Source organism: Lithobates pipiens, unplaced genomic scaffold (assembly GCF_037356315.1).
Source record: "Lithobates pipiens isolate NorthernLeopardFrog02 unplaced genomic scaffold, aLitPip1_a1.2 Scaffold_16, whole genome shotgun sequence".
NCBI classification, from domain to species: Eukaryota; Metazoa; Chordata; class Amphibia; order Anura; family Ranidae; genus Lithobates; species Lithobates pipiens.
This window is the reverse complement of record NW_027507748.1, coordinates 204067171-204082303: the sequence shown is the minus strand read 5'-3', so window position 1 is coordinate 204082303 and position 15133 is coordinate 204067171. Positions and strand designations below refer to the sequence as shown.

The window sequence follows — 15133 nt, the reverse complement described above, 5'->3', positions numbered from 1 at the left end:
TGGTCTAGGAATTTGATCTGAGCATGCGTGGCACTTTGTCCGATCGGAATTCTCTACAAACGATTGGACAAAGTCCGATCGGATCATGTTGTCGGAAAATTTTATATATATATTTTGAATCCAATTGTCATAGGGACAGAAAGTGAGGTGAAATCTTCTGAACAGAGGCACAGATAGCAAAACAAATGTTACAGGGGTGTTAACCCTTCCCTATGCTATCCAAAAAACGTAAAAAAAAACATTTTTGGCTGGAGCTACATGTAAATAAATGTACCTGTTCCGCCTTACAAACAAATTCAACTTAAGAACAAACCTACAGACTGTATCTTGTTTGTAACCCGGGAACTGCCTGTATATGTTTTTTTTTTCCAGACATTTCCTCATACTTCTTTATTCCAGGTCAATAACCCTTCAGTTTTGGTCACTGAATACATTTATTTTGCAGTAAAAAGGATCTGTAAGTATTTTATCTAATATTCTACTGACATGTAATACAAAGGTGTTAGATTTACCACCATCAAATGACTATGACTAGAATGAAGTTGAAACTGTTGACAGCTGGGGAAGGAAAACCAGAAAATTTAATTAAATTTGTTGATTGTTGACAGAAGCCAGACATTGATAAAAAAAAAAGAAAAACTACATTTAATATTATAAAAAAAAAGGTAACGTATATTGCTATAACACAGAAAATGCTACATTGTGATATACAGTGCCTTGAAAATGTATTCACACCCCTTGAAATTTTCCACATTTTCTCATGTTACAACCTAAAAATTAACTGTATTTTATTGGGATTTTATATGATAGACCAACACAAAGTGGCACATAATTGTGAAGTGGAAGGAAAATGAAAAATGGTTTTCAAATGTTTTTACAAATACATATCTGAAAAGTGTGGCATGCATTTGTATTCAGCCCCCTTTACTCTGATAGCCCTAATTAAAATCTAGTGGAACTAATTGCCTTCAGAAGTCATCCAATTAGTAAATAGAGTGTAATTTAATCTCAGTTTAAATAGAGCTGTCCTGTGAAGCCCTTAGAGGTTTATTAAAGAACCTTAGTGAATAAACAGCATCATGAAGGCCAGGGAACACACCAGACAGGTCAGGTATAGAGTCGTGGAGAAGTTTAAATATAAAGGGTTAAGTTATAAAAAAGTATCCCAAACTTTGAACATCCCACAGAGCACTGTTCAATCCTTCATCCGAAAATGGAAAGGGTATGGCACAACTGCAAACCTTCCAAGACATGGCCTTCCCCCTAAACTGACAGGCCAGGCAAGGAGAGCATTAATCAGAGAAGCAGCCAAGAGGCTCATGGTAACTCTGAAGGAGCTGCAGAGATCCACAGCTCAGGTGGGAGAATCTGTCCACAGGACAAATATTATGCAGTCCACAAATCTGGCCTTTATGGAAGAGTGGCAAGTAGAAAGCCACTGTTGAGGGCGCATGCACGGGAGTCTCCAAGATGGCCGCTTAAGCCAGGAGCTCCACGCTGCTGCGGCGGAATGGCACACCCACCACACCATCATTCAACGGCGGAAAGCCCCGGGAATGGACAAGTGTCAGCGGGCTCGGCCCGGTGAGACCTGGGGCCAATTCAACACTGCAGCTGTTTGGGCTGATTCCAAGATGACGGACGCCATGCAGCCACACACTCCAGGCACAGAGGAGCTCTCCAGACTCAGACAAACCCTGGTTCCAGCTACCCTTTTTTTTCCCCCGGGGACCCACGTGAGTAACCACCAGCCCCCTCCCCGGGCCTCCACAGAATCTCTCCTTGAACACACCATGGGGGATCTCCTGGTCTCCCCCCTGGGCCCCTCCATCTGACCAACAGATGTGCCAACTCCATCTGACCTGGCCCCCAACTCCATCCTCATAGCTCCTGACCTTTTCATATGGACTAGCATAAACAGCAGCCAAAATCACCAGTAATATCCAGGAGGACTTTCAGAACCTAGGATCCAGGATGGAAGCTATAGAAAATAAGCTGGACATAACTGTTTCTAAAACTAATCAAAACTCTGACCATATTCAGGTTCTCCAGGATCAACTGGACACAGCCTTATGCAGGATTGACGACCTGGAAAATGGATCCAGGAGACAGAATTTCCGAATCCGAGGCCTCCCGGAATGAATCACTGACACCATGACTGTCATGCAGGATTTCATCAAACAATTGATTCCCAATTTGCAGAGACCGTCTGGAACAAACTTAAACCCTAAACACTCCAAGGACACTAGGCCCCCTTGATATTCCAGGTCCCAAACCCTGATACCATTGTCATTTTTTCAAGACCTGGAGGTCACAGGATGGGTAGCCCTCAGCTTCATAACTTACTACTTCTTAGTTCCTAGCTTATCTCATGTTATTTGTTTATGACTTTCCACAGGTGTCCACATTGGCCACTGGCCCGTTTACAGTCCTGATGTATGTGTCTGACATCACCTCATTCAGAACGATTGGATTTTACGACAACTTTATGCGACCATGTGTATGCAACACAAGTTTCGGAAAAAATCAGATGGATTTTGTGGCCGGAATATCTGACCGTGTGTATGGGGCATAAGAGTCTGCATAAGACTTGGGACTGGGGCAGAGGTTCACCTTCCAGCAGGACAATGAACCTAAACATACAACCAGAGCTACAATGGAATGTTTTAGATCAAAGCATATTCACCAAAGTCCAGACCTAAATCCAATTGAGATTCTATGGCAAGACTTGAAAATTGCTGTTCACAGACTCTCTCCATCCAATCTGACAGAGCTTGAGCTCTGGGGGGCTAAATACAAATGCATACCATACTTTTCACATTTTTTTTTTTTTAATTGAAAACCATTTACCGTTTTCCTTCTGCGTCACAATTATGTGCCACTTTGTGTTGGTCTATCACATAAAATCCAAAAAAAAACACATTTACGTTTTTGGTTGTAACATGACAAAATGTGGAAACTTTCATGGGGTATGAATACTTTTTCAAGGCACTATATGTGATGTGATTTCATTCCTTAGGGAAAAAAAGCATTGAATGAATGAATGAACATTGTAACATTTTGGTTCAATACTAATAATAATAATATTTTTCTTAATAAATCACTTACCCATTTTCCTCCAGAAGGCTTCCTTATAATAAACCATGCATTTGATAACAGATCCCATTGGAAGGCGTTGTATTAACTGGTTTCTGACTGGTGGCAGCTCTGGAGTGAAATGAATCTTTGTACTCAACACTGGTGGTATAGCGCTAATGACAAATTTACTCTGAATATAAGAAAAGAAGGTATTTTAATGTAAAAAAACCCCCACAAAAACAAGTCTACATCTCTCAGCAGGTCCATTTACAAATATCTAAGGTCAAAAGTAACCTTTTTGTTCTTCTTACATAGAGTAGGGAATGGGTAAAATCCCTGTCTTTTTTGTCAGTTGTGTCCCATTGGGGAAATTTCACTTCCTTCTTTCCAAAGTGAAATAAATTCCCTCTTAGACAGTTGCCCCTGGAAGATGTCCCTTCTATTACAGTTCTGGTGACAACTCAACATTTTGGATTAATCCTTTTTTTTAGCCCCCGTGACAGTGGTCACCAAGGGGAAAAAGGGAATAAATCTCCCTTAGCTAGAGCACAGACAACACCAGACAGGTCTTTTAACCTCTCACCGCTCTATACAAAACTGAAAAAATATTAGGCTTTAGATTTACTTAGAGGCATTTGCACTAACAGCGTTGGTCCTTTAGGGGGGTAGGGGTTACAAAGCTTGCTGTCTCAGGGACACAATAGCAAAAATCTATTCTGGATAATAAACTTCCCCCAAACAGGCTAACCAGCAAGGATCATCAGCAAGAGCTATTGCCATTCCTACATTTTTTTCTCTGAGCCGATGTAAATGGTCAGTTATGGGTAACCTCAAATAATTTCAATTGTGGCTTTTAATGCTTTTTTTTTTTCTTATAATTTACTAAGCATAAGCCTAGACAACAAGCACTAGATCTCCCTTAGCTCATTTAAGTGTAAGGACATTACTAAATAATAAGAACTTACTATTCTAAATTGTATACTATTTTACAAAAAGGAAAAACACAGGAGATTTTAAACCCTTTTTGACTGGGGCAATTTGATAAAGTTGTGACCAAAGCAAATAAAGCCATTTTGCAATGTTCCAACTTCTAATACTTAAGTGCATTAGGACATGTTATATTGCAATTTTTGGGACAGGTATGACTTTCTTTCAGAATCACATAAAAAAAAAAAAAGTATTCATGTTTAATTTTCCTACGGCAAAGCAGAGGAAGAAAAAACTTTTCCAATCTTTCCCATAATTTATGCATACAACTCTGTTCATTCCGATTTGTATGATATCGAATATGTACATTGCATTTACATTATGTGTTTATTATTTAGTTTTATTTGGTCTAAAATTACAAATGCATATATCATCTTTTAGACTATGTGCTTTCTTTTCCACATTGGGTAATTAACATTGCAAAAAAATGTTTTTTGCACTTCACAAGCAACATATCAGACTTTCATTTAGGGCAGAGGGAGGTGGTTGTAGAGCGACAAAGGAATGTTTTAACACACAATTACTGGTTATGAACAATTAACTCGATTATGTCACCATGGCATGGCTATCATGGACAAAAAAACGATACACTATGCTTCATCCGTGAGTAATATAGAAGAGAAATAGAAACCACAAAATATGAGACTTTGTAGGCACTGTATCAGAAACACAAAAAACTCAGGGATGAGGCATAGTGTATCATTTTTTATGTCAATGATAGCCATGCCATGGTGACATAATCAAGTTGGTTGTTCCAATCTAATAGGGTGGGAGCACCCAAAGTATAGTGGCTTTATATTTTGTTATATATACAGTAGTTGAATGTTGAGTTCCACCATACAATCATATGCAAGCAAAAAATGTGTTTTTTATTTTCTTTGCATGTGATTGGGTATTTTATACAAAGTGATGCTTTGCCTCATTTACAATTCTCTGGGATAAATGCCCTTGGCAGAGTGTAACTACACTTGCAAAGTGCACAGTATTTTTGCCTTTAGTAAATCAAACTCATATTTTTTATTTGTATGATTTATATAAAACTTAAAGCCAAAGTTTAATCTGCATATCAGAAGAAGAGAGCCTGTCAGAGCGATAAATGAGGTAAGTTTTACACCTCATTATTCTACCCAAAGACAAGCATTTAAACCTTGCAGTGTGGGCCCCCCATGACAAGTGTAATTTTTTCTTGTGTCTAGAGTTGGGCTTTAAACTTCTGATCTACATTGTATATACTTTCTCCTGGTCAATGATCTATGTAATATTTAAGTATATGTACATAAACTTCACCTGATAGATTTCATGGTTTAAGGTTTCCACAATGACATTTTCTCCAGACTGATCAAGCCTAATCACTGGCCTCTCCAATTTTACTCGATCCTCAAGGAGATTCATTATCTTCTCGCTTATCTGTCCAGAGCCTCCAACAAACTTTCTCTCCTAAAAATAAATAAAAAAATAGTATATAGTAATAGTAATATATATATATAATATAGTAATAGTAAAGTATAAAAATAAAGCCAGACTGGATCAAAAAGCAAGGTACTAAATGTCTTACTATTTTTTTTCCAGTCCCAGCAGAAAACACTTACTTCTGGCAGGAGTGTGTAGCTGAAGACTGTTGTGCTCTGCGTAAAGACAGTGGTCCGACATGCCCCCTGATTGCAGCACAGCAGTGGTGGCAAGACAGGGGGTGTGTTAGACTTCTGTACAATTGGGCTTTATTTTATTTTTGATTGTTAATTATAAGACAGGTTGCTTTTCGTCAAAATAATTTAAAATGTCATTCCTATTAGTCAAAATAATCAAGATGTACTTATATACCCCTGTCTATCTAGCTTATTTATTTTCACACAGATGTACCTTTCATAAAAATCTTATGATAGTGGTTATTTGAAGGCGCAGACATCTGTGTAAGCTAATCCCACAGGGTTCTAATAATTAGGCAGAACTTTGAATAAACCATGAGTTTTGTCTAGTGATGGACTAAAAAAAATGTAAATGCATACTACGTTAAAGAAAAAGCTATTTCCAAAGCAAGTTTGAAAGTTTTCATTATGGATTACTGAAATATGCAAAGATTTTGTGCTAAGCTAGTGATTTTTTTCTTTTAATGTGTTTGCATTTGGAAATATGCCATCTTAGAGCTTGCTTTGTCACTAAATGTTATAGATATTGTTCTGGAATTTAAAAAGATCAAACAAAAGTGTTGGCCTTGGGTTTGCCCGTTTCATGTTATATTTTTCTCTACAAAAGTATTGCTCCAGTTATGATTTCCCATAACTGGGTATATTCTTTCTGTTCTGCAGGGAGCTTGCCTAGTGTTTGTGAGCAACTTTACTTGTGTGTCAAGCTGTTGGTCAGGGCTTATGAACGAAATCAGTTGTATGCCTCTGGTGCACATGAGACGGCTCATACCATCACATTCTAAATAGGGGGAGAAGAAAGTTAAGATTTGTGGAGTGAGACAAATGAGAAAGTAACTGAAGCCACATATTGTATTAAATGTTGATGGCTGCACAGAATTTTTAAGTGTATGGTAGAAAATAATTTTTCTGGACTTGGGACAGAGATGAATGGTAGGAGGACTTTAACACCATTACTAATTCATGATGTTCATGCCTTCAGATCCTAATGTAATAGATGTGATTATGAGTGTTGTGGTGAAATGCCTATTTCTTATATAACCATATAGATATAAGTGCTTATCTCTTACTATCAGCTATTAGCCTTAATCATACTCAATTAGATATCTGCAAGCTTCTCCCTTCATGTGGAACGAAACTGCAAGAGTTGAAGAACAAAGTTAAAAAGAAGATTGCACCTGTTTTCAGAACTATGAGACTATACCCAAGAGAAAAAGGAACTGAAAACAAGACAACCTATTTAGCTATGATAGTCTGCTATTCCCTTATAACGATATAACCCAGCTAAAGCGTATACTTCGTCACAATAATGAATATGTATAATTTGTGGTCTGTACACGCTGTTTTATTTGATTTTTGATTTGTTAACGAAATATCCGGCTCACGGTATATATGCCGGTGTTCAGGAAGTAAAATACAGAAGTACCAATTTACTGAACTGTATCTGTGTCAGTGATTTGCTTCGAGTGTGCACACTTTTACATTGAAGGTTAATTTGGCCAGGGTGACAGAAATAAAAGTACTGAGCAGTTCTGGTTCGGTCCAAAACACTAATAAATGTACTAGGATCTATTTTTTGTAATAACAATTCTATTTTCTTTTTCAAGCTTTGGCAAGCTGTGACAATCAATATTTTCTTGGATATGTGGGGATTTTTAAATACATACCTGCCCTCCATTGTCTGTTGAGAAAATCCTTGTTGTTCCACCACAGATGTTTACATACCATAGAAACCAAAGTGTGGAAACTTGTTGAGTCTCAGCTGTTACAACCAAATTTACGAAGAGCTCTGCAAACTTCCTGGCTGCACTGATGGAATAAATATATAGATTATACTAAAGAAAAAAGTGCATGCTTGCCTAAATACACACAAAAGGAGTATGTGTTACTAAGTTAAGCTATATAGGACCAGCTATTGTTTTGTGCTTTTTTGAATTGCAATAAGATAGTAATGGGAAAGGTAGGGTAATCCATAACTGTTACAGTATGCTATAATAAATATACCCAATTGACTGATACTGCTGATAGTGTTCCTATCAGTCATAGAAATGACTGCTATAGCAAGGATAGATAAATATAAATATAGATAGAGTTATCTGTTACCAAGATCATAAGTGTTGAAGAATCTGTTATCACCCAAGTGCAAGGTATACTGAAAAAGGTTGTATATTGTTAATATAGGACCTCCAAGTTAGGATTTTCTAAAATACTGTTTGTGCTACTTTTTGGTAGGGCAGAAAGGGAAAGTTTTGGGTTTCGAAGATTTGAACTACCTTAGGCCAATACAGGATTTTTGACAGAGGCAAACCGCCTCTTAATTCAGATATTACATCTCCGCTGGGAGAAAAATTGTAATAAGTCTGGACAAGGTTTTATAGTAATACCTGGTAGGCAGGGAAAGAACAAAAATGTAAAAAGTTATATAGCTAGGAAAGCTAGGGGAATATATGAAGGGTATGAATTTAGTAAAAACTGTATGGAGATGATTAAAACTACATTAGCTACCAAAAAATAAATAAAATGTGGAAGTAAAAATATTAACATGGTATATTAATAAATGCAAAGAGTCTTCCAAGTAAAATAATTCATATGATTTACCAAATAAAGGTTAATTATTGATTAAGGAATAATAAGTATATAATTTCTAAGGACATTATAATAATATTTTGACAAAGGTGTATTATTTGGCTACTTTCAGAAAATACTTTTTTACCCCAAGAGCAAAAGTGACCATATATAGCCAGGGCATTTGTTTGCCTTTCTCTAAAGTCAAAATGAAGAGGTCTATGTAACATTTAATGCAATGAACATTTGTCTTTTTTCAACTTAAATATGTCATTTGTAACAATGTACCTTGTCCAGCACACTTTTTCTATGAATTCTCTCATTGACATGTTATCCCACTCTTTGGCATGTGGTGCTTTCCACGGAGAATCAGCAGGAATCTATGAAAAATTGTTAGCGTTCAATATTTATTTAAAAATGCATTAAGTACCTATAAAAGAACACTATTTATTAAGACTGGAGTGTGCAGCTCTGGTGCAGCTCTGTATAGAAACCGCAGCATCCAGTTTTTTTTTGAACAAGCTGAAATTAGAAGCTGATTAGCTAGGCTACTATGCACAGTTGCACCAGATGTTTCACTCTTTACTTTTAGTAAATCAAACACTATATCTTTTGTTGACAGCATTAAACCAATACATTTTACACTGTAAATAAAATATCGAGCCAAATAATTGATGTGGTATAACAAAAAGCAGTATGAGTTACTTATTTACAATCACTTTTTTTTGTTGGAATATAAAGAAGTTACTTTTAATTTAATAAGTGCAATTTTGTAAATATGACAACCATTTTCAGGACAATTATATGTCTTTTAATTTTAATTTATTAAAATGTTTTAAATTACATTAAGCTAATAACTAGGGATGATCTTAAGGTTTGGTCTAAACACAAGTTCAGACTGAACTTTGGCTGTTTGGGTTTGTCTAAACGTCAGACTTTTTGAATGTTCAGGGAGAGCCTAAAGTCATGTATGGTAGCAGTATTTCTAGTGCTTCCCAGGGCTGCCAAGAGGAGTTACTTCCATTTCCCTGATGGGAGCAGCGATATCAGCCATCCAAACACTTTTTACATGCAGTGGAAGCAGCCCCCCATTGGGAAGCCTGGTACCAATGCAAGAGGAACTTCCTTTGTTCCTCCTCCTCTGACATCAGAAACTGGAATCGTTGAGGATTTAGTCACTTCCGGTTTCAGTTTGTTTTTTACAAGCCATTGCCAGCTCCTTAACCACTTCAAAAGAGGGCCCTTATACCCCCTTTCTGCCCAGACCAATTTTCACTGCTCTCACATTTGGAATGACAATTACTCAGCCATGTAACACTGTACCCAAACAACATTTTTATAATTTTTTTCACACAAATAAAACTTTCTTTTGGTGGTATTTAATCACCACTGGGTTTTTTATTTTTTGTGATATAACTGAAAAAAGAGCAAAAATTTTGAAAAAAATTTTTTTTTGTGTTCATTATAAAACTTTGCAAAAGAAGTAATTTTCATAAATTTGGGCCAAAAATTATACTGCTACATATCCTTGGTAAAAATAACCCAAATCAGTGAGTTTTTTGAAGTTGTAATTTTTTCTTAGGGAAAAATTAAGAAATTATTTTTATTTCTCACAGACGGCATGGGCATACTTGCAATGACAACCCAAAATACATTCTGCTACTCGTCCTAAGTATGGCGATACCACATGTGAGACTTTACACAGCCTGGCCACATACAGAGGCTCAACATGCATCAGGCAGGCTAGGACCATAAATACACATCTTTTTTCATGACTATCATTTTTATGAAGGCCCTGGAGCACCAGGACAATGGAAATGCCCACAAAATTACCCCATTTTGGAAGGAAAACACCCCAACATATATTCTATGAAGCAAAATTAGTCTTTTGAACATGTAATTTTTTTCCACAAGTTTTTGGAAAATGTAGAAAGAAAATGAAAACATATTTTTTTTACAAAAAGTTGTCAATTGTCAGTTGTCAAGATATTTCTAACACCCCAAAATACATTCTGCTACTCCTCCTGACTCCCTATCACATCTATGAAGGCCCTGGAGCACCAAGACCATGTAAAACACCCACAAAATGACCCCACAAGACAGATACTCGGGATACTATCATGGGCTGGAGACAGGTACTCGACTACTCTGATGGTCTGGAGACAGGTACTCAGATACTTTGATGGGCTGGAGACAGATACTTGGGTACCCTGAGCTGCAGATAGCTACTCGGATACTCTAGGCTGCAGATAGCTACTCAGGTACTCTGGGCTGGAGTCTTTATTTTGGGGGCAATCTGGAGACTGTGTTTTGCACTGTATTTGGTAACTCACTGTTACCAGATCTCCTCCTCACTCTGAATAAGTGCGTGAGGAGGAGAACCCAGTAACAGCAACTTACAGCTGTTTGCTGACATTTGTGACCAGCTGTAATTGGACACAGCCAGTCATGTAGTAAAGAGCCAATTTCATCCCCTGGGCTGTGTCCAAGGGACACACCTCATCCCCTATGGGACACAGCCAGTCATGTGGTAAAGAGCCATTTTCATTGGCTATTAACCCTGATTGGGGATGGGCTTTGTCCTGAGGGAAATGCCTCATCCCCGATCGCTGTGCTGCACGCCTCCGGGGGAGAAGATTTCCCTGCCAATGTCACTTCCCTAAACACCGGTAGGGAAGTGGTTAAGATATAACTACAGGTAATTAAAAAAAAATAATTTTTTAGGTTTGGATAGAGTGGAGAGGGATTAGAACCCCTTTCAGGTTTTTATTGCAGTCTGTGCACCCTCTCTATTTATCAAATTTACTGTTACCACTGAAAGTGAACAATAAAAACATACTTTGGGTTGCCACTAAAACAAGAATAGGGGCAAATGTGTCAATGGGGAAACTACCTCTGGTGAAAGGATTCCATCACTTTGAAGGAATTTCATCTCTTTTCCTGTTTTGACTATGGGGTAAAAGTGAAGGAAACGTAGGGCATAAAAAACTGACAGGGTATATAACTCTCCCTTAGTCTATCCAAATAAAATAAAAAAATGATGAGGTTTAGATCCCTCCCTACTCTATCAAAAAAAAAAAAAAAACTGAAAAGATTTAAAACCCTCCATTACTCTACTTGAAATATAGCGGCTGCAACAATTTTCATTTTTTCTTATATTATCTTATACTATATTCACTTGATGATTATTCCAGTAGATAGAGGAGCAACAGAGATACCTTTGGCTAGCAGCACTGTCAATCTAAGGAGATGGTCATGTTAGATGCAGATTTCCTCCTGCTAACACTTTTAATGTCAGTTCACACTTGTGCTATGTCAGACATTGCAAGTGATTCGCACCACACTGCTTTGCAGATCACATGCGATGTCTGTGCAATGCAAATTCAGCGATACAGATTGTATGACTGAACTCATATCTCATTCGGACCAAAATCATGCAGGACCCTTTTTTTTGTCCGCACCAGAATCGGATCGTATGGGTGTTTACACCCAATGCGATCCGATTTCTGTCTGAATTCACAGTTCGCACTGCGATATGCAAACCGATCCAGAGGTGTCATAAACTTTCTGTTGACACCCACAGCAGTTCGCATAGAGTGGTGTGAATTGTCTGCGAGTTCTATGTGATGCAAGAACCGACACTGGAATCAAGCTAGTTCCCGCATCATGCTGGTGTGTACTGGTACTTAAACAGTTACAGCAACTTTTTTTATCTTGGATAGCAAAAGACAAATCAACAGGTGAAAACAGTGGGAAAAAAGCCTACAAAAAGAAAACGAATGCAGCCACCAGATCTGAGGGCTCAATCACATGTGTGGCAGCCTTTACCACCCCTTCCAAAAGAGATTCACTATTTGGCAGGCAATGAGGAAGTGACTGTTTGTTGTCTCCTCATTACCTGATTTGTCTCTGTAAATGCCATCCCATGAACTGTCATGGGTCATGTTTGGCGGCAGCAGGAGTACAGCCCTGAGTGGCTGCATGTCAATGTACCATTCCCTGACCGGTTGTGTACTGAGCCCTAAAAATTGGTAAACTGTAATAAATACGTTTTTGGGTGTAATGCTGCTTTAAATTAAACATACTTTTTATTTTAATTCCAATTAAGTATAAAAATACTATTACTATAAGCTATATTATACGTCTCAAAAATAAATAAGCAAGATTAAAAGGTAAACAGAAAAAAATGTACCTCACTTCCCCACTGATCCATAGTTCTCATAAAATTGTTATAATCCAAGTAGACCAAGGGGTTGTATGCAGGTGGGAAAGCTCCATGAAATTTGTATGATTTTCCCTATAAAATAAAATAGTGAAATGAAAATATAAATCAAGCTTAAAGTAAACATATAAACGTTTTACAGCTATATCATGTCCAGGCACTGAACCACTGTCAAATCAGCGAAGGATGAAGTTTTACAACAAAGTCGAGAATGTTTAACCATTAGTCACAAAGTAAACTAGAAGAGCACACAGTAGAGATCATTAGTCTTTGTTGTACCATAAGGTTTTCTTGCAAAAGTTTAAATTTGACTGCTTAAATAACAAATATCGAACCTGTGGGTTATGTATTTTAAACTTAATGTGCCATTAAACCCAAAATATCAAAAACCGTCAATGCATGCTATATCACATTGTGTAATTGAACTCATCCACTAGACCATTTTTTTCTGTAAACTGCAAAAATTCTGGTTGATCCTGCTACTCACTGTCATTCTCTCCTTATCTGTTTTCCCTGCTGCCGCTTGAGATTTTGTAAACAAGCTGTTGACATCTACAGAGCATGCATCAGTTGCAGTTCCCTCCTAAGCTGTTCATTTCCACCTTTCTCTTATCTGTGAAACCAATGTCACTATAGAGCCACATACTGTATGTGGGTGTACTGTATACACAGTGGTAAATTAGATTCTCTCTCCCTTCTCCATGTCCTCATATTGTTAAATACTATGGGGGTGGGATCTAAGATGGTGATTGATGGAGGCTTTACCTCTTGTTAGTCCAAGCCCATTCACGCCATGGACACAGGGTGGAGGGACGTAATACAGCCTGTGATTGGCACAACCTCCCCCAGATCTCTTTACAGTGTGAACAAAGTGAAAGCTATTATCAGTGAACCTAAACTCCACCTTCACAATGTTATTACAAAAAAGTAATAATCATTTTGAAATATGTTTTTTTTTAAATTAAACTTTAAAACAGTTTGTTGCTAAATACAGATTCATACATCAGCAGTACTAAAAATTCCCCCCTTTAGAACTTTCCCTGAGGACATGAAAGACCTGAAAAACATCATGTGACCTCTGAACAGCAATGATTAAATAAGCTACTAAGAATTTTTTTGTTATATTACATTAAATATAGTGACATGACCTTTATATACAGTGCCTTGAAAAAGTATTCATACCCCTTGAAATGTTCCACATTTTGTCATGTTACAACCAAAAACGTAAATGATTTTCAACAAATAAATATCCAAAAAGTGTGGCGTCCATTTGTATTCAGCCCCCTTTACTCTGATACCCCTAAATAAAATTTAGTGGAACCAAATGCCTTCAGAAGTCACCTAATTAGTAAACAGAGATCACCTGTGTGTAATTTAATCTCAGTATAAATACAACTGTTCTGTAAAGCCCTCGGAAGGTTTGTTAGAGAACCTTAGTGAACAAACAGCATCATGAAGGCCAAGGAACACACCAGACAGGTCTGGGATAAAGTTGCGGAGAAGTTTAAACAGGGTTAAATTATAAAAAAATATCCCAAGCTTTGAACACCTTACGGAGCACTGTTCAGCCCATCATCCGGAAATGAAAAGCGTATGGCACAACTGCAAAGCTACAAAGACATGGCCGTCCACCTAAACTGACAGGCCGGGCAAGGAGAGCATTAATCAGAGCAGCATCCAAGAGGCCCATGGTAACTCTGGAGGAGCTACAAAGATTCACAGCTCAGGTGAGAGAATCTGTCCACATGGCAACTATTAATCATGCACTCCACAAATCTAGCCTTTATGGAAGAGTGACAAGAAGAAAGACATTGTTGAAAGAAAGCCATAAGAAGTCCCATTTGCAGTTTGCGAGAAGTCATGTGGGGACACAGCAAACATATGGAAGAAGGAGCTTTGGTCAGGTGAGACCAAAATTAACCTTTCTTTTGGCCTAAGAGCAAAATGCTATGTGTGGTGGAAAACTAACACTGCACATCACTCTGAACACACCTTCCCCATCGTGAAACATAGTGGTGGCAGCATCATGTTGTAGGGATGCTTTTCTTCAGCAGGGACAAGGAAGCTGGTCAGGCCGCGTACACACGGGCGGACTGTTCGCCCAACCTTGTCCGCTGAACAGTGTTTGGGCGGACAGTCCGCCCGTGTGTGGGCTTTCAGCGGACAGTTTCAGCGGACAGTTGGACGGACAAAGTCTTTCGGAAATTCCGAAAAACTGTCCGCTGAAACTGTGTTTGAGCGAACAGTCCGCCCGTGTGTAGGCTACTTTCGAAATGAGCAAACTGTTCCCGCTCGGAAAGTCCGCCCATTTCGAGCGCGTGTACAGGTAGGCGGGGCCCGCGAAGGAGACGTCGCGGGCTCCGCCGCCTGGAATGGGCTTAAAGGGGAACCCCAACGCCGAAAAAAATCGGCGTGGGGGTTCCCCCAAAGTCCACACCAGACCCTTGTCCGAGCACGCTACCCGGCCGGCCAGGAAAGGGGGGCGAGCGAGCGCGCCCCCCCTCCTGAGCCGTACCAGGCCGCGTGCCCTCAACATGGGGGGGTGCCTTGGGGAAGGGGGGGCCGCGCGGCCCCCCCACCCCAAAGCACCTTGTCCCCATGTTGATGAGGACAAGGGCCTCTTCCCGACAACCCTGGC

The 15133-nt window shown here is 38.7% G+C and overlaps 1 protein-coding gene across 2 annotated transcripts in view; it reads right to left on the bottom strand.

The window, feature by feature from the left end:
* The window catches only part of LOC143982307 (amine oxidase [flavin-containing] A-like), an 80681-nt gene that overhangs the window by 22538 nt on the left and 43010 nt on the right, over positions 1-15133 (bottom strand). For both annotated transcript variants that reach the window (XM_077480917.1, XM_077480916.1), the window contains exons 4-8: positions 12466-12570; positions 8562-8653; positions 7376-7517; positions 5353-5502; positions 3109-3268 (exon numbers count right to left, since the gene is read on the bottom strand). In XM_077480917.1, the coding sequence (XP_077337043.1) occupies positions 3109-3268; positions 5353-5502; positions 7376-7517; positions 8562-8653; positions 12466-12570 (649 nt within the window). The remainder of the gene's footprint in view (positions 1-3108; positions 3269-5352; positions 5503-7375; positions 7518-8561; positions 8654-12465; positions 12571-15133) is intronic.